Raw genomic sequence first — 25969 nt, 5'->3', positions numbered from 1 at the left:
CCTGACCGCTATGATGGAGAAGCAAGTACCTGTCTGGGATTTCTGAATCAGTGCTAGATCCACTTCAGCCTGTATAATAGGACATTTTCGTCTGATGGCGCAAGGGTCGCTTTCATCATCTCTCTCCTCACTGTCAAGGCTCTTGCATGGGCGAACCCTATGTGGAAGAGTGGAGACATCTACTAGAGGGCACAGCTCATCCAATCCTAATTTTTACACACCACAAGAATCTGATTTACCTCCAGACGGCCCAACGGCTGAACCCTCGTCAGGCCAGGTGGTCACTGTTCTTTACCAGGTTCCAGTTTGAGCTCCATTATAGCCCGGCCGACAAGAATGTGAGGACCGATGCCTTGTCCTGGTCTTTCGAGACGGAAGACACCATGGAGATTCCACAGAACATTATTGATCCATCTTGCATTATCTCTGTCAATCCCCTGCAAGTTGGGGACATTCCTCCAGGGAGGACTTTTGTGCGCCTGGCTGATCGTGGAAGAATCCTCCGCTGGGGACACTCCACTAGACTGGCAGGTCACGCGGGGGTCCGTAAGACCCGGGATCTAATTGCTCGTCATTTCTGGTGGCCCACGCTGCCCAAGGACATTATGGACTTTGTTTCTTCCTGTTCTGTATGTGCAGCCAACAAGGCTGCTCACTCCAGACCTGCTGGTCTGCTCCAGCCATTGCCTGTGCCCAATGCTCCCTGGCAGTATATAGCTATGGACTTTATTACAGACCTGCCTCTCTCTGCTGGATGCAGTACTGTCTGGGTGGTGGTGGACCGATTTTCGAAGATGGCCCACTTCGTTCCTCTGACCGGTTTTCCTTCTGCTCCTCAGCTGGCCAAGCTGTTCATCCAACACATCTTCCGCCTGCACAGATTGCCGCAGCATATTGTGTCTGATCGGGGGGTTCAGTTTACATCGAATTTCTGGAGAGCCCTCTGCGGACTCCTCGGTGGGAAGTTGGACTTTTCCTCAGCCTACCATCCTCAATCCAATGGTCAGGTCGAGAGGATCAATCAGATCTTGGAGAACTACCTATGCCACTTCATCGCCAAGCAGCATGATGACTCGGTGCAGTTGCTCCCATGGTCTGAATTCTCCTACAATAATCACACCAGCGAGTCTACAAGGAATACACCATTCTTCATTGTCTACGGCCAGCACACACAAATTCCTCTCCCGGTGCCCAATATTTCCGAGGTACCAGCGGCTGACTCCGCTTTTAGAGACTTCCTGCAGATCTGGCAGCAGACTCGTTCCTCCATCCTAATGGCAGTCGACCGCATGAAACGGAAGGCTGACACAAGGAGAAGAGAACCTCCTCAGTTTCTTCCTGTTATAAAGGTCTAGCTGTCTTCTAGGAATATCTTACTAAGGGTGCCGTCGTGCAAATTTGCTCCCAGGTTTCTCGGACCATTCGAGATTCTGCAGCAGATCAACCCTGTCGCCTACAAGCTTCGGCTGCCTCCTAGCCTCAGGATCCCCAACTCCTTCCATGCCTCCCTCCTGAAACCGATGGTTCTGAACCGCTATACTAAGACTCCTAGCTCTGCGGTTGCCTCCAGCGGCCCTTCCGACACCTTTGAGGTTAAGGAGATCTTGGACACCAAGAAAGTGAGAGGAAAAACTTTATTTGTTGGATTGGAGGGGGTTTGGTCCTGAAGAGAGGTCCTGGGAGCCAGAGGAGAACCTCAATGCCCCTACTCTTCTGAAAAAGTTTCTCTCTCGCTCTGGTCCCAAGAAGAGGGGGAGTAAGAGGGGGGATGCTGTAATGTCCGTGGTTGCGGCCGTCAGCTCTGCACGGGACTCCGGCTCTGGGAAAGCCCCAGACATCGTGTGTCCATACATGGACACCGATGTCGGGGAATTCCACAGAGTCCTGAAGCAGAGCTGATACTAGCGCTCTGCCCGGTTCTCTGCTCTGGGGAAGACCCTGACACACTGTCCATATATGGACAGCGATGTCAGGGAATTCCACAGTGTCCCGGAGCAGAGCCTGTACTAGCGCTCTGCACGGGACTCCGGCTCTGGGAAAGCCCCAGACATCGCTGTTCATATGTGGACAGCGATGTCGGGGAATTCCAGAGTTCCGGAGCAGAGCCTATACTAGCGCTCTGCCCGGGACTCCGGCTCTGTGGAAGCCCCAGACATCATGTGTTCAAACATGGACACCGATGTCAGGGAATTCCACAGAGTCCCGGAGCAAAGCCTGTACTAGCGTTCTGCACGGGACTCCGGCTTTGGGGAAGCCCCAGACATCGCTTTTCATATGTGGACAGGGATGTCAGTGAACTCCAGAGTCTCGGAGCAGAGCCTGTACTAGCGGCTCTGTGTACCGCGGGCCACAGATGACAGCCCCAGGGGCCGCATGCGGCCCGTGGCCAGCGTTCTTGAGACCCCTGCTATAGATGGTTTTGGACACTGTCCCTTTATATATTCTGTAGGTGATTGGTTGTTTTGTCCACATAGCGGTTCCTACCTTGCCGGGCAGGGGTCTGTTATGGTGTACCGCGTCGCTTGGCATGTTCGTCCCTTATATAGGGATTGATGAGGCTAAAAAGAGACTGTAATGTCCGTGGCTGCGGGCCGTCAGCTCCAAACTCCTCCTGACAGCCGCAGATACGAGTCGGCAAGCGCTGGCCACAGCCTCCTCCTCAGGAGACGCCAGCGCTCGCGTCCACTCACCTCAGCCAGATCCCGTAGGACGCTCGTGCCCGCTCTTAAAGGGGAAGCGCGCGCACCAGACTTCTGATGAACTTGAACTCGTGAGTACCCTCGACTATAAGAGGGCTCCAGTCCCCTGCTTCTATGCCTGAGTTTTGTTGATGTTTCCTAAGTTTGTCTATGTGATGACCTCCTAGTGTTTTCCTGTTCCCTGCATTCCATACTATCCTGGTCGAGCACTGTGCTGTGTCAAAGTCGTGTCGTGCTGTATCTGACGTCTACCTGCTGCCTAATCTCAACCGAGCCTGCCTTGCTGCTGTCCGAGCTGCCACAGAACTATAGACATTGACCTGCGCCCTGTTGGCCAGCTGCCTTACCGCCAAGGCGGTACGGCCCAGTGGGTCCACACACCCTTCGTGACAGACGTTGTATGACCAGTCACTATAAAAAATATGTCATCATAGCCCTACAGGTGTTTTTTATCTCGTGAACAAACTCGAGTTTGCCACATAGTTGGATACATTTTCCTCCACTTTTTTTAAAAAATATATTGCCTTTCACTCCAGAACAGTTGATTTTTCCCACTATAATTTATTATATATCAGACTAGAATGCTGTTCACAACGGCATCAGAATGACACATATGTGGGACAACTGCTATGTTAGCAAGACATAGTCAAACAGGCAAATGCATTTTTCAGGACATGCCTCCCTTATGAGAACATAGTGGTCAGCATGCTCACTGCACTCCTGAATAGCTTAAGGTGTGTAGTTTTAAGAATAGGTCATTTCTTGGGGAGTTTATATCGTTCTATCAGTTCAAAGCCTCTCCAAATGTGCATTGGGGCCTAAAATATTTTTAAGCAAAATTGGTGTCCTGAAAGCTACTAGGTGCTCTGTTCCTTTTGTGCCGTGCCGTGTGTCCATGCAGCACATTAGGGTCACAATGGGGGTATTTTTGAAAACAGGAGAAACAGGGTGATGGATTTTGGGGTATGTTTCTTCATTCTCATGTTCGCTTTACAAAGAAATCGGTCTTCAAACAAAAATGTTTTCAACTGCTATGCATTAAATTTAGCAAAAATCTTTGGGGTCAAAATACTCACTACACCCCTCGATAAATAGCTTAAGGGGTCTAGTTTTCGAAATGGGGTAGTTTATGGGGAGTTTCTACCGTTCTGGCAGCTCAAATCCCCTCCACATGTACATTGGGGCCTAAAACATTTTCAAGCAAAATTGGTGTCCTGAAAGCTACCAGGTGCTCTGTTCCTTTTGGGCCCATCCGTATGTCCAGGCAGTGCATTAGGGCCACAATGGGGGTATTTTTGAAAACAGGGTGATAGATTTTGGGGTGTGTTTCTTCATTCTCATGTTCGCTTTACAAAGAAATCTGTCTTTAACCCCTTCAGGATGCAGCCCTATTTTAACTTTTGGTTTTTTTCCTCCCCACATTTCAAAAGCTATAATTTTTTTTTTTTTCCGTCTATCGCTATACGAGGGCTTGTTTTTTTCCGGGACAAGTTGTAGTTTATCATGGCACCATTTATTGTACTACATAATATACTGGGAAGCTGAAAAAAAATTATATGTGGGGTGAAATGGGCAAAAACAGCGATTACGTCATATTTTGGGGGGTTTTTGTTTTTACGGCATCCATCAGCTGGTAAAAACGACATATTCAACTTATTCTACAGGTTGATACGATTACGGCGATACCAAATTTATATGTTTTGTTTTATGTTTGACCACTTTTAAAAAAATAAAACCATTTGCTGAATTAAAAAAATCTTTTGTGTCGCCGTATTCTGAGAGCCATAACTTTTTTATTTTTCCATCAATTTAGCGATGTGAGGGCTTACGTTTTGCGGGGCGAGCTTTAGTTTTCACCGATACCATTTTGGGGTATATGCGACTTTTTGATCATTTTCTATTTCATTTTTTTGGAGCGCTAAGGTGACCAAAAAACAGCAATTGGCGTGTTTTTATATATATATATTTTTTTTATAGCATTCACCGAGTGGGTTAAACAACGATATATTGTGATAGTTCGGAGGTTTACGTACGTGGCGATACCAGTTATGTTAACGTTTATTTTTTTAACATTGATTTAGGGGAAAAATTTGAAAAGGGTTTTTTTTTTTTTACTTTTAATATTTTATTGTTTTTGGAACATAACCAAAATCTTTATTTAACTGTTTTTTACTTTTTTTTTTATTAGTCCCCCTAGGAGACTTGAAGCAGCGATCGTTGGATCGCTTGCATGATATACTGCAATACTAATATATTGCAGTATATCGTGATTCTGACAGTCTCCTCTGAAGCCCTTCCGGAGGCAGAGTTTCAAAGGAGTACACAGATGGCGGACTTGGGTGCTTTTGTTCGGCCCCCAGGCTGCCATTGTAACCGGCCGATCGTGCCGCGGGGGGGGGGGCACCATCGCGTGTTTGAAGGGGCGCCCCCCTCATTCTAACACTTTAAATGCCGTGGTCGTGATTGATCGTGGCATTTAAGGTGTTAAACGGGCGGAATCAAAGTGAACTTTGATTCCGCTCATTACAGGGAGGTGTCGGCTTCGTGTAACAACAGCCGTCACCCGCTGTGTATGGAGCGTGCTCAGCCCGTGATTTCCCTCCATAATTCCCCTAAATCCTCATCACATACAGTTACGTGATTTTGTGTGAAGGGTTTAAAATGACACATTTGTGAAAAAAGTTTATGGCGGTTTGTGGCGGTTTTAATCATTCTGACACTCATGAGCCTCTGAAAACCTGGCTTGGTGCAGGAAAACAAAATGTACTTCAAAATTTCGAAAATTATTATTAAATTTGTAAATCTTCTAAATTGCTCAAAAATGTCATTTTTTTCAAAAGTGCTGCCAAAATAGAGTAAAGAGATGGAAATATACATTTAATAATAAAAATTGTACAGTATGTATGTACATATGTGACATATTGCAGTTAAAAATAAAGAAAGATCTTTTTACAAAATGTCTTCAATTTTTCTTTTTTTTTATTAATTTACGCAAATCGTATCGGTCTACTTTTACCACTAAAATAAAGTACAACATGTGACGAAAAAACAGTGTCAGAATTACTTGGATATTCAAAACTTTCGCTGAGTTATTCTCTGATAAAGTCCGACATGCCAGATTTGAGAAATCTGGCTTGGTCATTAACCTCTTCACGCGCTGTGCCGCAACTATACGTCCTGCAGAGGGCTTGCTTCCCGCATCAGGACGTACAGTTCCGGAGCGGTTCCCGGCGCACACTGTCCTAACGGTCAGCGGACCATTGCCGCTGATTTCGGCAATTAACCCCATAAATGCAGCGACAGATTGCGATCGCCGCATTTAAGGGGTTTCAAGCACATCGGCAGCCCCCACGAAGTGATTGTGGGAGCTGCCGATGCTTGTCGGGTTGCCATGTACGGAAGCCTCAGAGGAGCAGCGTCCGGCCGGTCCTCATAGGCTTCCTGTCAGGGTGACTGTCACGTCACAATGACAGAATACATTACACTAGTGTAATGTACTCTAGCAGCGATCAAAGCTGAAAGTCTAAATGTCCCCTAGTGGGACAAGTAAAAAAAGTAATAAAAAGCAATAAAAATATTTTTCAAAAACTGTAAAAATAAAAGTTATAAGTTATTATAGGGAAAAAAAGCATTTTTATTGAAAATTATTTTATAAAAAAGTGATTTTTATTACACAAACGCTGCAAAACATAAAAAACCTTTATACATATGGTATCGCCGTAATTGTATCGACCCGCAGAATAAAGTAAAACTTTCATTTATAGCACACGGTGAATGCCGCAAAACATAAACTAAAAAAAACATTGTGAGAATTGCTTGGTTTTTGGTCACCCACCTTGCAAAACAATTGAATAGAAAGTGATCAAAAATATCACATGTACCCCAAAATGGTACCAATGAAAAGTACAGATTGTCCCGCAACAAATAAGCCCTCGCACAGCTCCGGTGGAGAAAAAATAAAAAAGTTCTGGCTCTCAGAATATGACGATGAAAAAGGTGCAGTGTGTTCCAAAAGCGGATAACATCGGGCGCCATTTATCAGTGCGACTCCGGCCACACATCTATGAATTATTCGTTATTTACCGCATTATTATAGCCTCTTATTATGCCCTGATGTACTCCGCACAGCTTACATATGCCCCCTCATTATAAACTGAAATACCAGTAAAACCCCAAACTACGCTGCATTCCAAATTATTATGCAAATGTTATTTTTCACTGATTTTCCTAAATAGTCGATGCAAATGCCAGTCAGTATAATCTTCCACCCATCAACCATTGGAGTATAATGCGAATTTGATTGAACAAATCTCCTAATGATAAAAGATTTTTTTTTTAGAAGTAAAAAACTCAAAATGCACCGTTTCACATTATTCTACACAACAGAGATCAAAACATTTTAAATGTTGTAAAGAGAACTAAAATGGTCATTTGTTGAATTTGCCGCATCAGGAGGTCCTATTTACAGAAATCAAAAGCTCTTTCAATCAAAAAAAGCTTAACAGGCCAAGTTACATGTTAACATAGGACCCCTTCTTTGATATCATCTTCACAATTCTTGCATTCATTGAATTTGTGAGTATTTGGACAGGTTCTGCTTGAATATCTTTGCAGGATGTCAGAATAACCTCCCAGATCTTCTGTTTTGATGTGAACTGCCTCCCACCCTCATAGATATTTTGCTTGAGGATGCTCCAAAGGTTCTCAATAGGGTTGAGGTCAGGGGAACATGGGGGCCACACCATGAGTTTCTCTCCTTTTATGCCCATAGCAGAGAATGACACAGAGGTATTCTTTGCAGCATGAGATGGTGCATTGTCATGCATGAACATAATTTTGCTACGGAAGGCACGGTTCTTTTTTTTGTACGACGGAAGAAAGTGGTCAGTCATAAACTCTATGTACTTTTCAGAGGTCATTTTCACACCGTCAGGGACCCTAAAGGGGCCTACCAGCTCTCTCCCCATGATTCCAGCCCAAAATTTGACCCGCCACCTCCTTGCTGACATGGTGGCCATTCACCAACCATCCACTACTCCATCCATCTGGACCATCCAAGGTTGCACGACACTCATCAGTAAACAACACGGTTTGAAAATTAGTCTTCATGTATTTCTGAGCCCACTGCAACCGTTTCTGCTTGTGAGCATTGTTTAGGGGTGGCCGAATAATAGCTTTATGTACACTTGCAAACCTCTGGAGGATCCTACACCTTGAGGTTCGCGGGACTCCAGAGGCACCAGCGGCTTCAAATACCTGTTTGCTGCTTTGCAATGGCATTTTAGCAGCTGCTCTCCTAATCCTATTAATTTGTCTGGCAGAAACCTTCATTATGCCTTTATCTGAACTAACCCGTCTGTGCTCTGAATCAGCCACAAATCTTTTGACAGTACGATGATCACGCTTAAGTTTTCCTGAAATATGCAATGTTTTCATATCTTGTCCAAGGTATTGCACTATTTCACGCTTTTCGGCAGCAGAGAGATCCTTTTTCTTTCCCATATTGCTTGAAACCTGTGGCCTGCTTAAAGGAACAGTGTCATCACAAATTATTTTTTTATATGTTAAAGATGTTAGTGCTTTATTAAAAACGTTTATATTCATTTGTGTGTTTGTGTTTTACTTTTTCTTATTTTTACACTTTTTCTTCCCTATGGGGGCTGCCATTTTTTGTTCCATTTCTGTCTGTGTCGATTAACGACACATACAGACATGGAATACGGCAGCCACAGTCCCATAGGGACTGCGAACGGCTCCCGTCCCATTGACTTCCGTGTACGGCGTCTGTGTGGGAACTGCGCATGCGCCGCTCCCACACAGTCCAATTCGAAATTGGCGCCGTCCGGCGCCATTTTCCTGTGGACCGGAAGTCGCGGCCGGACAGTAATATTACTACTTCCGGTCGCGGCTTCCGGATTTGTGCACTTGGACCAGCGGCAGCAAACGGAGAGGACGGGCCGGAGGGAGCCGCGGCGGCAGGAGCAGGTAAGAGATTGCAATGTATGTTCGTGTTTGTGTGTGTTTACTACTGTATGTAAACCTACTACGCTGTGTGTTAGCTCAAAAAATGGCGACACACAGTGTAGGAGGTTACACCGTTCAAACCCCTCGTTTATCCCGGCACTAGCCAGGATAAAGGAGGGGGGGATGCTGAGAGCTCACTAGAGCGAGGGCTTTTAACCCAATGTTGCAATGCTGCAATTTTGGTAAATAGCTCCATCTAGTGACCAAAAATGGGTAGTATTATAAATTAGAAATAATTTATAATATTTCCTGACTCGTGAAAAAAATAAAAAAAATTTGAACAATGTTTAATCACCCACACACTAAATGTTGAATTAAAAAAAAAAAAACATGTTTTTCTGGCAACACAATGCCTTTAATAATGTGGAACATCCCTCTTAAGTAGTTTTCCTTTGATTGGGCACACCTGGCAAACTAATTATCACAGGTGTCTGAGATTGATTACAATGATCCAAAGAGCCCTAAGACACAATACCACCCATGAGTTTAATTGAAAAACTAATAATTTAAATGTTTGTCACTTAAATCCAATGTGCATAATAATTTGGAACAAGGTGTAGTACCAAGCAAAATCTGCTCTCCAAAAGCAAAATGGCGCTCCCTCCCTTCTGAGCCCTGCAGTGTGCCCAAACAGCAGTTTGCACCCACATATATGGTATCGCCATACCCGGGAGAACCCGCTTAACGTTTTATGAGGTATTTGTCTTCAGTTGCACAAACTGGGCACAACGTATTATGCACTAAAATGGCATATCAGTGGAAAATTACAATATTCACACCATCCACTGTGCCTTAACCCCTTTGCGCACTATGACTTAATAGCACGTCATGGTGCGGGGTTTGATGTATGGAGCGGGCTCACGTGATGACCCCGCTCAATACGGTGCGGGTGTTAGTCCTGGGTGTCAGCTGTAATACACAGCTAACGGACAGGAACAGACTTACAGAAGCCTGTAAAAATAACAATATACTGCAATACATTAGTTTATTTCTTTTTTATCAAATCTTTGTTTTATTGAAGATTTATAACAAGATATACAACAAAAGAACATCCGTACATAGATCATGGGGAACCATAGAGAAAGATTACGGCACACAGGCCGAAGTTCTTTTCAATAATGACAATGCAGGATGAGAAACAAAGTAGAAACGTTAGTAACTATAAACCGGTTACCCGTTTCATAACATGAGAAAATTAAGTTAAGAAGATGATACAAGAGAGAAGCCTGATGTCATACAGAGTTTGAGAGAAAAGGAGTAGCGTTAGGGTCTTCACATGTGGAGGGATTCTGTACAATGTTAAGGTAAACTACTTCAGCCACCCCCAAAGATCAAGAGGGGTAAGGGGAAACTCAGGATGTGGAGGCATTAGAGGCGCGGAAAGTCAACCACGGTGTCCACACCTTCAGATAGCCATTATGCTTTCTTAGCTCCCAGCTCAAGAGCTCCTCCATCCTGCCAATAGAGTCCATCTTATCTAACCACTCACGGAAAGTTGGGGGTGCGGTCGATTTCCATTGGAGTGGAATCAGTAGTTTGGCCACGGTAATCATTTGAGTGATCAGATCATTATGTTTCGGGCAGAAGTCTTGTGATGGAGCCCAGAGGAGGACAAGAGGAGCCCCGAGGGGGAGGATTTGTTTTGTAAGTCTCTGAATTGTGTCAGCCACTTTATCCCAAAAGGGTTTGATCAAGGGGCAGTCCCACCAGATATGGGATATGTTACCGACGTCCGCTTTACATCTCCAACACTGGTTGGATGGGATCAAATTAATTTTGTACAGAAAATCTGGAGTTCTGTACCACCTGGTTTTGGTCTTAAAGGAGTTCTCCTGAATTTTAACACATCTAGAGAAGCCGAATATGAGCTTTAGAATAAAAGACGTATCTTCTCTACTGAAGGTGACTTCTAGTTCCTTCTCCCAGGCTAGTAGAAAACTAGGCTTGGCAGGAGAGCCATCTAAAATCAAGGCAGAATATATTTTAGAGACTAGGCCCTTCGGAAAAGAGCAGGTAATAACAAATATGTCTCCAACCAGGAGGGTTCTGAGATATCCGGAAACCTCTTCAGGAAGAGGTTTCTTGTTTCTCTGAAACCCAGGGAGTGTAAGAAAGGGATGGGCGAGTGTGTATCTGTAGGTAAAAGGGATTGTAAAGCGGAAATTTGTCCATCTCTAAAAGTGTCAACTACAGTATTATATTTTAAAGACCAGAAAGCATCAGGGTTAGCCGTGCAATTTGTGAGTATCGGGAGCAAATGGAGAGGTGTAAGCGGTAGTATTTTTGGCATTGGGGTGCAACCGCAGAAAAATTTCTGAGATACTAAAATGGTGCCTTTATTCGTAGGGCTTATGGAGTTTGCAAGTTGCCAGTTTTTAGAGAAGGGCACCAGAGTCGAGCTTGTAAACCTGGAGGAAACCGAGCTCTCTCCGCATCCAGGGTCGGGGATTCATCCCTGATTCTATTGAAGGAAACCCATCTGCTAAGGTGTATAGCTTTATAGTAAGTTAAAATGCCCGGGAGGCCCATACCGCCGGAGTTGGATTTGAGAATCAAGTGTCTGTGTGCTAGTCGTGACTTTTTAGAGTTCCAGAGAAATTTGGAGAATAGCGATTTGATAGAGTTAAAGAAAGTATTGGGCAGATGAATGGGTATAGTTTGAAGCATGTATAAGATTTGAGGGAGAATGTAAGTCTTCAGGTAATTGTTCCTCCCCACCCAGGAGAGAAAGGGAATCCGCAAGGAGTTTAATTGTGTTTTAATCTTGTTTAGTAAGGGGACGAAATGGGCAGCATAAAGTTGTGAGGATTTTTTAGTTAGCTTGACGCCCAAATATTTGATGTTATGTTGTGGCCATTGGAACGGGGCCAGCTGTTGTATATCGCGCTTATCCGCCAGTGGCGCAGAAACATTAAGGACTTCTGATTTGGAATAATTAATTTTGACGTTTGACACATAACCAAAGGAATTAGAAGCTTGTAGTATCAAGGGAAATGCTTGCTTAGGGTTAGTGATCAACAGCAGAAGGTCATCTGCAAAAGAAGCTGTTTTGTGGTTGTGGTTCCCCAATTGTCTGCCTGAGATATCAGTAGTCTGTATAAGTTTCTGAATAAGTGTTTCTAAGGTGAGGATGAATAAGGCTGGGGAGAGGGGGCAACCTTGTCGTGTACCATTATTTATGGCAAAAGTGGCAGAGATTGTGCCGTTTATGCGTAAGCTAGCCTTGGGTGTGGTGTATAGAGAGAAAACTGCAGATATAAACTTGTCAGGAAAACCAAAGTTATGTAGAGTGGCAAGCATAAAGGACCACCTGACCCTATCAAAAGCCTTCTCGGCGTCGGTCCCTAGTAAGACTAAAGGGATCCCCTTCTGTGTGGCATAACGAATTATATTAAGAAGTCTGGTGGTATTATGCTTGCCTTCTCTCGAGGGTACAAACCCCACTTTTTCGGGATCGGGAGAGGAGAGGGTTAAGTCTGTTGGCCAGAAGTTTTGCCCACCATTTGAGATCCGTGTTAAGGAGTAAGATGGGCCGATAGCTTCCACATTCTGCACTATCCTTACCCTCTTTAAGTAACAGGGTAATATGTGCTTCCAAAGCTTGCGGTGGTAGAGTAGAGCCCTCCAAAAGACTATTGCATACAGCAAGGAATTTGGGTAATAATATCATCTGTTTACATTTATTATAGTAGCTAATGGGGAAGCCATCAGGTCCAGGACTTTTACCATTAGGTATTGATTAGAGAACTCTGGACAATTCATCTAATGTAAAAGGTTGAATGAGAGTATCTCTATCTGTGTCTGTGAGAGAGGGGAGGTTTATATGTTGTAGAAATTGATCAGTGAGAGTGTGCAAGTCCGAAGGTTCGGGTAAGTTGTATAGCGATGTAAAGTATTGCAAGAACTCCTTTGTTATATCTCCAATATCAGAAGATAGAGAACCTGAGGAAGTCTTGATCTCCTTGATAAAGGATTGTTCTACACGTTTTTTAAGGAGTTTGGACATGACTTTGGAACCTCTATCCCCGGTGCAAAAAATTTGAAAGAGCTACGCTGATAAATTTTAGCTGCCTTAATATTAAGCAAATCCTTCAACTTTTTCCGCAAGTCACTCAAATCCCCCTGTATCTCAAGCGCTTGTGAGCTTTTACCAACTCTCAAGAGCAGAAATCTGTGAGAATATGGAGTTGAGCTCTTTCTCCCTTTTGTTTTTTGCAATAAGCACCAAGTGCAATAAGTTCACCTCTGATGAAGGCTTTGTGTGTTTCCCACACAATTGGCGTTGAGATATCAGGAGTTTCGTTTCTCTGAAAGAAGTCGACAAGATGGGCAGATAGGGAAGTTACATTGCGGGGATCATCTAAGAGGGTTTCATTCAAAGACCAAGTCCACGCCTTGGGGGGCAGGTTTTCCATATTGAGGTTAAGAGAAATGGGGGCGTGGTCACATAGGGTTGTCAAACCTATTCGAGGGACAGTTGCCATGGACAGATGTCTACTGGAAATAAAAAGATAATCAATCCTATGGTGGGTCCCATGGGCATGGGAATAAAAGGAATAATCTTTAGTTGTGGGAAATGAAGTCGCCAGACATCTATCAGGTTTAGGTGTTGGAGGCAGCTCCTAATTCTTTTGAGGGAGGAATGTGCAATAGTCGGTCTAGCGGAGGACGTATCTAGCAGGGGATCTAGTGAAACATTAAAATCCCCCCCCACCACTAAAAGTCCCTCTGCAAATTCTTTAAATAAGTTTAATGTTTTGATTATCCACTGAGGCTGAGGCTGTCCCTGATTTGGAGCATATAAATTAGCAAAGGAGATAGGTGAGCCAGCAAGAGTTCCCTTAATGAAAAGGAATCTACCGTATTGGTCAGATTTAGACACTGAGTGGATGTAGGGTATGTTCTTTTTAAAGGCTATGCTAACCCCTTTAGAGGAGGAGGAAGGATGAGTGCTATGAAACCATGTTGTGTAATGGTAATGTGAGAGAGTGGGTAGCCTTAGTGATTTAAAGTGAGTTTCCTGCAAAAGAATGACATCAGCCCTCTCCTTTTTCAGGAGCACTAAAATTTGACTCCTTTTCCTGGGCTCATTCAGGCCTTTGGTGTTGCGTGAGGTTACACAAATATCTGAACTAGTCATAGATAAGTATAAGTGGTGAAGAAAGAGGAATAGGACCACCAGGTGGCCTAATGGAAGAGGGGTGAGAAGAAAACAGCTGGAGGACAGCAAGCAGAGACATCACACTATTATGTGGAGGCTTCAGTATCTCAACGGGTACAAAAAAACATCTAGAAAAATGAAAGACACAGGATTAAAACTGGTATCACAAAACAAAATGATATAATAAAACAAAACAAAAGCCTGGATATAGGCAAAGTATGTACCATACTAACAGTACATCTCAGATCGACAAACCAAAATAGTAGTTTTTTAGAAAATTCGATGCAATGGTAACATATAAAATTACAGTAAAGGTAATTATGTAATGGTCTAACATTGTAAAGCAATCTGGAGAGGGTGTGAACCCGCAGAGTGCATATAACGGGGTTATAAAAAAAAGTGGCGAAGCATAACTGCTTATACAAGGAAACGAGTCTTAATACGAAAAAAGGATATGTGGAGCAGCTGGTACCCGCTGAAGTCCAGTGGTTCAAGTAGCGTCCATGGAGACTCTGCTAGGCGTCAATTTTCCAGATCTTTTGCGATTCTTGGCCATCTTGTGTGGATTGGCAGTTTCCCAGGGTGTGTGAGGAGGTAATGATGGTAAATCGGCCAGATTTTGAACCGCAGCCCAGTCCGGAAGTTCCAAGTCAGGGATTCCTAAGGCCACCAGTGCACCCTCCAGGTCCACATGCTTGCGAATCATGTATCTTTTGCCTTCAGTCATGAAGAAGATGCCGAAGGGGAATAGCCACCTGTATGCAATATTGTTGCGCCGGAGAGCCTCAGTAAAGGGTTTTAGAATTTGGCGTTTGGATAACGTGGCTCTCGACAAATCTTGGTAGACAAAAACTCTCGATCCCTACCACAAGAGGGGATCACAAAGTCTCGCATGTTTCAAAATGTCATCCCGGACCTTTGAGCTGAAAAGACGGCAAATAACGTCACGTGGAGGTTCTTGGGGCTTAGGTTTGGCTCTCAGAGCCCTGTGAACCCTATCCATGCAGATTTCGTCCCGGTAGTTATCTCCAAGTATTTGAGTGAAAATTTGCTTGATCGAGGTATACAAGGTTTCGTCAGGTATCGATTCGGAAACGCCCTTCAAGAGTAAGTTATTACGTCGCCCTCTGTTATCTTTGTCCTCCAACCAGTCTATGACCGAGTTCAGGTGGGCCTGACAGGCGAGAAAAGAGGATGTAGAAGCCTCCATGTAATTGAGGAGATGGGTTTGAGTAGACTCCAGCTGCTCAACTCTGTTGCCAATATGGCGGACTTCTTGTTTGATGTCACTTAGCTCTTTGACGACTGGTTCTAGTGCCTTGTTTAAAACCCTGCTAATAAAGGATCTGGAAACGGGCAAGTCCCTGGTAGACGTGGTATCATCCATGTCACTGTCAGCATCCGCTACAGGCGCAGCCTGGGCCTTAGCAGACATTTCTTTCTCGTGTCTAGTAGTAGTAGAAAGGGGATCCCTGACGCATGAGGGTTGGGACTTTTTAACAAAGTTATCCAGGCTATTGACTTTAGGCTGTACAGTAACGTCTCTTGTTTTTTGTTGCCCAATTTTAACCATCATACAAACAGCTAGGTCTGCGGGTTAGCAGAATCAGGTAGTTAGACCAAGCGTAAAGTTATGGAGAGTACATTGCTGAAGACAAAGCTTTTGGATGTCGATCCGAGCGGAGTGACAAAGTTAATGTGACATAGGTACTGAGGTTTGTCCCACACCACAAGAGATGCAAATCTGTGGGAAATAGGTCCTCCTCAAAAATTAGAGGCAGGCTCGTTCATATAGTAGTATGGTGATGGTAGCGATATGGTTCAAGATGGCACTGTGATGATAAACTGCAGGGATATTCCGGTGCTATATAGGTGGAGTAAAGTGCAGGTGTGTGGGCGGCCACCGGTGTTTCCAGATCTAACCTATGCCCAAGGATCAGGGACCCAATCTGTGTGGGTCACAGCAAATGGCACCCACCCACCAGGCGCAGGGTGCTAGCAGGCAAGTAAAGTGATGGCCTGCTGGACACTGTCCCCCTCTCCCCTCCATGCCACCAGGCTAGGGCATCAGCAAGGCCACAGGTGCACAGGTTCCCCCCTGTGAGGACTCCAGCGTGGTGTCCGGTAGCTGGGAAGGCCGCATCCACGTCCGTGAGCGGGTAGCTCTAAATTTGAGGCTGCGGCTCATCCTGTCACGTTAGGCCGCAAGTCCAAAGGTGTCGGATCAGCCCTCTCTGTTCACCGACACCAGGACGAGGATGGAGGGACGTGAAGGAAGGGTGAAGGAAAACTCCGGTGAATGCGTTGGGAGAGGGTATCTGATGCGCGGCCGCCGCACCTGTTGTAATCTAGGCCGCAATTTTTCTGTAGGCCTAATGAGGCTCGCACGGTGAACGCCGTAAAAAAATTTAAAAACTATGGAAAAATTGCTGTTTTCTGTGAATTCTGACTTAAATTTTTTTTTTATAAAAAGTGATCAAAAAGTCGCAACTACTCCAAAATGGTACCAATAAAAACTACAAGTCTTCCCGCCAAAAAAAAGACCTTATACAACTGCATCAGCGGAACAATAAAAAAATCATGGCTCTTCAAATATGGAGACACAAAAACAAATAATTTTTTTGAAAAACAAGCGTTTTTACTGTGTATTTTTAGTAAAACATACGAAAACTATACAAATTTGTTATCGTTGCAATCGCAACAACCTGCTGAATAAAGTTATTGTGTTATTTATACCAGACGGTAAACGGCGTAGATTTAAGACGCGAGAAACCGTGGCGAAATGTCAGGTTTTTTTCTATTCCCCCCTCCCAAAAAAAGTTAAAAGTTAATAAATAATATGTACCTCAAAATGGTGCTGTTAAAAAAAACAACTTGTCCCGCAAAAAACAAGACCTTTTACAGCTATGTCGACGCAAAAATAAAAAAGTTATAGCTCTTGGAATGCGACGATGGAAAAACGTAAAAAATGGCTTGTTCATTAAGGTTTAAAATAGGCTGGTCATTAAGGGGTTAAAGTTATTAGTAGTGAGAGAGAAAAAAGTTTTAAAGTTAAAAAAACAAACCTTTTCCCATTTTTCTTCTAAAGTAATGTAAAAAAAATAAACAAAATTGGTATCGCTACATCCGTAAAAGACCGAACTATTACAATATACTATTATTTAACTCTCATGGTGAACACCGTAAAAACGTAAATAATTTAAACCGCCAAAATCGCATAAACTATATGAATTTGGTATCACCGTAATTGTATTGAGCCGCAGAATAAAGTAAAGTTTTCGTTTTTACCGGACGGTGAACGCTGTAAAAACGAAAACCCCAAAAAATGGAATTCTATTTTTTTCCTATATCAGCCCACAAAGAATTTATTTTTCCATTTCCCAGTACATTTTATGGTACTTTAAATGGTGTCAATAGAAACTACAATTCCTCCCACAAGAAATAAGCCCTCACACCACTCTATTGACAGAAAAAGAAAAAAGTTATGGCTCTTGGAAGGCGGGAAGTGGAAAACAAAAACAAGAGAGCAAAAAATGGATCAGCCCTGAAAAGGGTTAATTAATTTCTAATGAAAAAAATGTATGACCACATGTGGGGTATTTCCATACTCTGGAGAAATTGCTTTCCAAAAAATGGTTGTTTTTTTCTCCTTTATCCCTTGTGGAAATGAGAAAATTCAAGACCTGTGGGGTCTACATGCTCACTACCCCTAGAAAAATTCCATAAGGGGTGTAGTTTCCAAAATCGGGTAACTTTTGGGGGGTTTCTACTGTTTTTGGTCCCTCAAGGGTGTTGCAAACGCGACATGGCACCGAAAACCAATCCAGCAAATTTTGTGCTCCAAAATCCAAATGGCACTCCTTCCCTTCTGAGCCCTGCTCTGGGTCCAATCAGCAGTTTATTACCACATATGGGATATTGCTGTAATCGGGAGACATTGCTTTACAAATGTTGGAGGGCATTTTCCTCTTGTAAATATAAAAAATTTAAGTTTTTTCATTTTTACAGACTAATTCCAATTTATTTAGCGAAAAACCTGTGTGGTCAAAATTCTCACTATACCCCTAGATAAATTCCTTGAGGGGTGTAGTTTCCAAAATGGGGTAACTTTTGGGGTGTTTCCACTGTTTTGGCACCACAAGACCTCTTAAAACCTGACAAGGTGCTTAAAATATATTTAAAAAAAAAAGGAGGCCCAAAATCCACTGGGTGCTCCTTTGCTTCTGAGGCCTGTGTGTCAGTCCATTAGTACACTAGGGCCACATGTCTGATATTTCTAAAAACTGCAGGACCTGGGCAATAAAATATTGCCTTCTATGTTACAATTTTTTTTTATTAGAAATGAATTTCGGCAAAAATATTTGTAAATTTCACCTCTACTTTGCTTTAATTCCTGTGAAACGCCTGAAGGGTTAAAACACTTTGTGAATGCTGATTTGAATAGCTTGAGGGGTGAAGTTTTCAAAATGGGGTGACTTATGCAGATTTTCTAATATATAAGGCCCTCAAAGCCACTTCAGAACTGAACTGGTCCATGAAAAAATAGCCTTTTGAAATTTTCTTTCAAATATGAGAAATTGCTGCTAAAGTTCTAAGCCTTGTAACGTCCTAGAAAAATCAAAGGACGTTCAAAAAACGATGCAAACATAAAGTAGACATATGGGAAATGTTAACTAGTAACTATTTTGTGTAGTATTACTATCTGTTTTACAAGCAGATACGTTTAAATTTAGAAAAATGCAAATTTTTGCAATTTTTTTTCTAAATTTTGGGGTTTTTCAGAAATAAATGCTGAAATTATCGACCGAATTTTTTCATTAACATAAAGTACAACATGTCACGAGAAAACCATCTCAGAATCGCTTGGATAGGTAAAAGCATTCCGAAGTTATTCCCACATAAAGTAACACGTCAGCTTTGAAAAAAATCGGCTGTGTCCTGAAGGCCAAAGCAGGCTGGGTCCTGAAAGGGTTAAGGTCCAAACCAGCTTGGTCATTAACGGGTTAAACAGTTTTATAAGATTTTTTTGGGTAATGTGTTTTTTTTATTTTCTATGTCAATATCTATATATTTTTCCCTCCGGCCATTGTGTCTCATAGTAGACTGATCCTTCCTGTTCTGTAGAGATTACTTCTCATCAAACATCTCATTATCATTACAGGAAGGATTACACTGATAGGTAACACATACTAGTCCTTCTCAGTGAATTAGAATATCGTCAAAAAGTTAATTTATTTTAGTAATTTAATTAAAAAGTTTCTCTCATATATTATATACATTCATTACACACAGAGTGATCTATTTCCAGCATTTTTTTCTTTTAATGTTGATGATTATGGTAACAGTTAATGAAAACCCCAAATTTTGTATCTCAGAAAATTAGAATATTATATAAGCCCAATTTCAAAAATGATTTTTAATACCGAAATGTTGGCCTACCGAAAAGTATGTACAGTATATGCCCTCAATACTTGGTCGGGGCTTCTTTTGCATGAATTACTGCATCAATGCGGCATGGCATGGAGGTGATCAGCCTGTGGCACTGCTGAGGTGTTACGGAAGCCCAGGTTGCTTTGATAGCGGCCTTCAGCTCATCTGCATTGTTGGGTCTGGTCTCTCATCTTCCTATTGACAATACCCCATAGATTCTCTACAGGGTTTAGGTCGGGTTTGCTGGCCAATCAAGTGCAGTGATACTGTGGTTATTAAACCAGGTATTGGTACTTTGGCAGTGTGGACAGATGCCAAGTCCTGCTGGAAAATGAAATCCGCATCTCCATAAAGCTTGTCAGCAGAGGGAAGCATGAAGTGCTCGAAAATTTCCTAGTAGACGACTGCGCTGACTCTGGACGCCACGCCGCATTGATGCAGTAATTCATGCAAAAGGAGCCCCGACCAAGTATTGAGGGCATATACTGTACATACTTTTCAGTAGGCCAACATTAAGGTAATAAAAATCATTTTTTAAATTGGGATTATATAATAATCTAATTTTCTGAGACACTAAATTTTGGGTTTTCATTAACTGTTTGCCATAATCATCAACATTAAAAGAAAAAAAAATGCTGGAAATAGATCACTCTGTGTGTAATGAATCTATATAATATGAGTTTCACATTTTGAATTGAATTACTGAAATAAATTAACTTTTTCATGGTATTCTAATTAATTGAGAAGGACGTGTGCGTGTGTGCGTGTGTGTGTGTGTGTGTGTGTGTGTGTGTGTCTGTGTCTGTGTGTATGTATGTATATATATATATATATATATATAACAGGATTCACCATTCATAATAGATTTCTCGTTCCTGTTCTGAGGAGATCACTTCTCATCATACATATCATTATCATCACAGGCAGGATTACACTGACAGGTTACACATATATATATATATATATATATATATATATATATATATAACAACTGACAATAGGTGATGGACACAGCTCCCCTCCTCCCCCTCCCTGCACAATAACCTCTATAAAGAATAAAAAAAACTACAATCAAAAAATAAAATTATATATTTAACTATCTGATTTTAATTAACGAGTTAAAAAAAATATATTTGGCTGTGGCTTTTTGCGTTCATGCGGTTTAAGTAACATGTTCATTGTTCGGGTTGTTATGATCGTGGCGGTATCATATGTGTAGTGACCTCACGGGCAACTCCTGAAGCGGAATCCCCGTCCACAGCGTTGCCGACACTGTGACTGGGGATTCCACTCCAGGAATAGCCCCTGTCTGTGTCCATATATAGACAAGATGATGGATTGCACTCCTTGCTGAGATATGTAGGTGCTGTGAGGGTTTGGGTCGGATCAACCCACAATTTATGCAGAAGAAAATAACCCAAGCAATCAAATATGCAAATATTTTTTTTAAAAAAAACCTCTCGTTATTAAAAACTTTCCAAAGATTTTACATTTTTTTTTTTTAAGATCTGTATTATCTTGGTACAGTAGTAGTTATATCAGGCGATGTATTTGAAGTTTCGGCCTATCCCAGGCCTTTGTCACAATCGCTTAACTGGTGCACAAAAGATAAAAATAAAGTATAAACATACAGTATAAACAATACATAAATAAAAAAGTACACACACGATAATCAGTCAGTAACAAATGGACAGTTCGTATAGTATATCGATTTTTCCAGTTTATATTGTCTATATACTATACGAAATGTCCATTTGTTACTGACTGATTATAGTGTGTGTACTTTTATTATTTATGTATTGTTTATACTGTATATTTATACTTTATTTTTTTCTTTTGTACATCAGTTAAGCGATTGTGACAAAGGCCTGGGATAGGCCGAAACGTCAAATACATTGCCTGCTGTAACTACTACTGTACCAAGATAATACACATCTTAAAAAAAATAATTTGAAAATAAAAATCTTTGGAAACTTTGTAATAATGAGAGATATTTAAAAAAAAAAATGTGTCCATATATAAACAGAAACATCAAGCGGAGCGCTCCAGGAGTAGAATCCTGGCCACATGGGGATTCCGCTCCTCCAGGGAGCTACAGTGGCGCTAGTTGATAGCAGAGCAGGGAGCGCCCTCATGCCCGATGTCGCCGCTAGCAGCTGCTATGGCTGCCACACCGGTAGCGACGCCACAGAGTGAAAAAGCACCCGGGCAGAAAGGCGGCTGCTGAGTCTCCGGGCCCGTGCGCAAGTGAAAGGGAGCAAGCGCAGTGCCCCTTTCTACCTGCTGGAGGGATGCACCCTGTGGCACAGGTCGCACACCCCTAAGGCCGTCCCTGCTCGTACGAGTTCTATGCCCCCTTCAAAACAGCTGATCGGCAGGGGTGCCAGAAGTTGGACCCTGACCGATCAGATATTGATAGCCCATCCTGAGGATAGGCCATCAATTTTTCTGGACTGGAAACGTCACAACATCTGTAATGGTCAGATGGTCTCAGCAAACCAGCTTTGGAAAATTGCTCACTAAAAGCCAGTTTGCGCACCATTCATTGTAAGCTCTGCCTTGCGCCCAGCGTGTAAGAAATTCGCATACATAATTGGTATTGTTGAAGTCGTCAGAAGTTCCAAAATATGTGTTCAGGTGTGTTTACCCACTGCCATGCACTAGATGTAAAAATAAATCACATATTCACATTATTTTATTTTTTTTTTTTAAACTGTACATTTTTCCTTCCACATTTAAAAAAATATATATACATCTGTTATTTTTTTTTACACAATATGGTAGCCCAATATGTTCTTTGAAAAACAAGACCAAATACATGTAGGTTGGAAAAATAATAGAACAACAATTTGCTTTTACATTGGCACATGGCTAAAACTTAAAAATGGGCCTGGTCAGGAAGGGGGGGGGGGGTAAAACTTCTTGGTTAAACGATAATATCTTTGCTACTGCCCTGAATATCATAACTATTTTTACTTTGTTTTCTACAAAACTTATGATTAATACTAAATTAAAACTATATTCCATGTTTTAAATTTTTATTATGAGCAGACATCACTTAAAAATAAGAAAAAAAACAAACTTTTTGGGTTTGTTTTTTTTTAATACCTATATGTAATAGATATATATATATATATATCTTTGCAGCTCTGAAACATTTAGTTGTCTTCTCTCTCCGTAAGCCTAGATCGCTGTGACGGGAGAGTGAAGGAGGCTATAAGGCTATATTCACACGACAGTGATAAAAGTGAAGTACTGGGTATACACCAGAATCATGGACTTTGTCATTGTCATGGATGTATTTTAAAATGATATACAAAGCATTATAAGATTGGAATCACACACACAGTTTCTGAGGCAGGTTTTTGAGCTGAAGCCAGGAGTGGATTCAAGAGACAAGGCTTAAATTTCTCCTTCCTGCTTGATCGACTTCTGGCTTTGGCTCAAAACACTGCATGTGTGTTTTCAGCCTAATATGAATGTTATAAATATGTCAACTTTTGTTTAGAAACGAATAACTTTTTTAATCCTAGCAGAAAATCACAGTAAGAACTCTGAGGGAAACGTCATGTTATCGATAAATTATGAAGTAAAAGATGAAGATATTATGCAGCAGTCTAAAGGAAAAAAACTATTCACTGTAACTCCAGGACTTCACGGTACAGATCTATCATATAAATACCCTAATCATGAGGAACCTTCTCCTGACCAATCAAAGATTGCAACCACAAGTGGTAAACAGTTCACAAAAATCTCAGGTCTTTTTAAAAACAGAATAATTCACACAGGAGAGAAGCCGTATTCATGTTCCGAATGTGGGAAATTTTTTACATATAAATCACATCTTGTTAGACATGAGAGAATACACACAGGAGAGAAGCTGTATTCCTGTTCGGAATGTGGGAAATGTTTTACACATAAAGCACATCTTGTTAGACACGAGAGAATACACACAGGAGAGAAGCCATATTCATGTTCAGAATGTGGGAAGTGTTTTACATATAAATCAAGTCTTGTTACACATGAGAGAATACACACAGGAGAGAAGCCATATTCATGTTCAGAATGTGGGAAATGTTTTACAGATCAATCACATCTTGTTAGACATGGGAGAAGTCACATAGGGGAGAAGCCATATTCATGTTCAGAATGTGGGAAATGTTTTACATATAAATCAACTCTTGTTAGACATGAGAAATGTCACACAGGAGTCAAACTATATTCATGTTCAGAATGTGGAAAATGTTTTACAGATAAATCAACTCTTGTTAGACATGAGAGAAGTCATACAGGGGAGAAGCCATACTCCTGTTCAGAATGTGGGAAATGTTTTACATATAAATCAACTCTTGTTACACATGAGAGAAGTCACACAGGAGAGAAGCCGTATTCATGTTCAGAATGTGGGAAATGTTTTACAGACAAATCACGTCTTGCTATACATAAGAGAAGTCACACAGGAGAGAAGCCATATTCATGTTCTGAATGTGGAAAGTGTTTTACAGAAAGCTCAAGTCTTGTTAAACACAAAAGAAGTCACACAGGAGAGAAGCCGTATTCATGTTTAGAATGTGGGAAATATTTTACACAAAAATCAGGCCTTGCTGTACATGAGCGAATTCACACAGGGGAGAGCCCATATTCATGTTCAGAATGTGGGAAATGTTTTACTACTAAAGGCAAACTTCGGGCTCATCAGAGAAACCACACAGGGGAGAAGCCATGTTGATGTTCTATAGGTGGAAGCTGTATTAAAATAAATTTTGGGTCTCCTCAGAGAATTCACAGAACAGTAACCATATTCTCGTTTAGAATGTGGGAAATGCTATAAGAGCAAAAAAATATTTAAACACATCAGGTTATACACAGACATCAAACAGCCAAACAGTGTGGTTGGCAGATCCAGGCTAATTCCACTCGAAAAATGAACAAACACCCAAATTATATATACCTCAACCGTGACCGGGATCTATGAAGAAAAAGTATTGTGGATATAAGGAAGAAAATCCCCTGGTTTACAAAGCAGAGAAGCTGAATTGTCACCGGAACCTCGTTTCTTATTACTGTTTTCATAAGTTTACCCACACTGCAGGAGAATCCAGAGTGACCGTAAGGACAATGTAGACTTTTTTTGTTTTAACAAATATGGACATGTTTATATTTGACTTTCATCAAAACCGCATAAACAGATAATGGTAATGGAATTGAACAACAAAAAAAATTAAAATAATTCAATTAAATAAAAATGTACAGATCTTTTTTTTCATAAAAGGAAAGGTCATGAGTTTATTTATCACTACCCTAAAGATCTAGAATTAGAATCAGGAGTGGCACCCAAAATCACACCTATATGCATTGGTGAATGACCACAAGATTTTTCCGCTAATACCACTGTATTTTCCGGCTAAATCGTGTGTCCACACGTCACCTAAGTGGGTATGGTTGCGGCTGCCACTTCGTGTGTTCTTATCTTTAAGGTCTATTCACTTGTGGCCGAAATGTAGCAGAAATTTCTGAAAATCAAAATGATCCAAAATCATTCCATACATCTGAGTGTGTTGTTTCTGCAGAATGCGTATGGATTCTGAAATCATTCAGATGAATGGGACAGCCGCAGACATTTCTGAAATAAAATGGCTATTTGTGAACTGGAATCAACTGCACCTCTAAGCGAGAAGTGTATCCAGACGGAAAGAAAAGTAGAAGTCTTTCATTCGTATTTCCTATTTATTTTCAATACACTAATTTTCAATTTGCTAAAAAATAAACTAAAAAAGTTGCATGTGTGATTCCAGACTTAGAGAGGAACGTGTCGTATTTAAACCTCAGACGTTTCGTTTACCCTTTGTTATTGAAATATGTGGTATCACCATGCCAAGATCCAGAGCGCTTTGATGCCTTCAGAAAGGTTATGGATGTCTATGATTCAGGAAAGAGAAGATGGCTAAACTATTAGATGTCAATCATTCCACTGTCCAGAAAACCATCTACATGTGGAGATTTCAGACAACTGACAATTGGTCCAGGCCAGTCTGTCTCAGTAAGATCAGCCTGAGGACAGAACACAAGATGCTGAGAAGTTTCTGAGTACCCCAGAATTTTTTAAAGGTCTACTGAAGATTTTGCCACTCTTGATGTCCACCATTGCAAAAATAAATATGGGGCAAGCCAAAAGAATATCTTCGCTATCCGGAAGAAAATCAGGGAAAGACTAAAGTGTGCCCGTGAACACCTAGGCAAAACACATGACTTCTGGAACAGTCTGCTTTGGAAAGCAAAATAAAAAAGTTATGTGTCCCCAGTACCAGAGGACATGTTTGCCATAAATTATAGACCGCATTTCACCAGAAAAAAAACTGTAAATGACTTGAGAGCACAGTGGAGGAAAGGTTGTGGTTTGGGACTACTAAACTGCATCAGGACCTGGGCAGCTCCTCACCCTAGAATCCACTATGAATTCTACTAAGGGCTTATTCAGACAAATGTGATATACGTCCGTGCAACACGCATGATTTTCACGCGCCTCGCACGGACCTATATTAGTCTATGGGGCAGTGCAGACAGTCGGTGATTTTTACGCAGCGTGTGTCCGCTGCGTAAAACTCACGCCATGTCCGTTCTATGTGCGTATTTCGCGGATCACTCACCCATTTAA

At 41.7% G+C, this 25969-nt stretch overlaps 1 protein-coding gene across 1 annotated transcript in view; it reads left to right on the top strand.

Moving 5' to 3' along the window:
- The window catches only part of LOC142677093 (uncharacterized), a 44034-nt gene extending 19516 nt beyond the window's left edge, over positions 1-24518 (top strand). Inside the window, exon 7 of the mRNA XM_075847243.1 lies at positions 22851-24518. Within this exon, the coding sequence (XP_075703358.1) occupies positions 22851-24043 (1193 nt within the window). The 3' untranslated portion in view covers positions 24044-24518. The remainder of the gene's footprint in view (positions 1-22850) is intronic.
- Positions 24519-25969: the final 1451 nt, after the last annotated feature.

Source organism: Rhinoderma darwinii, chromosome 1 (genome assembly GCF_050947455.1).
Source record: "Rhinoderma darwinii isolate aRhiDar2 chromosome 1, aRhiDar2.hap1, whole genome shotgun sequence".
Lineage (NCBI taxonomy): Eukaryota > Metazoa > Chordata > Amphibia > Anura > Rhinodermatidae > Rhinoderma > Rhinoderma darwinii.
This window is presented reverse-complemented; position numbering and strand designations above follow the sequence as displayed.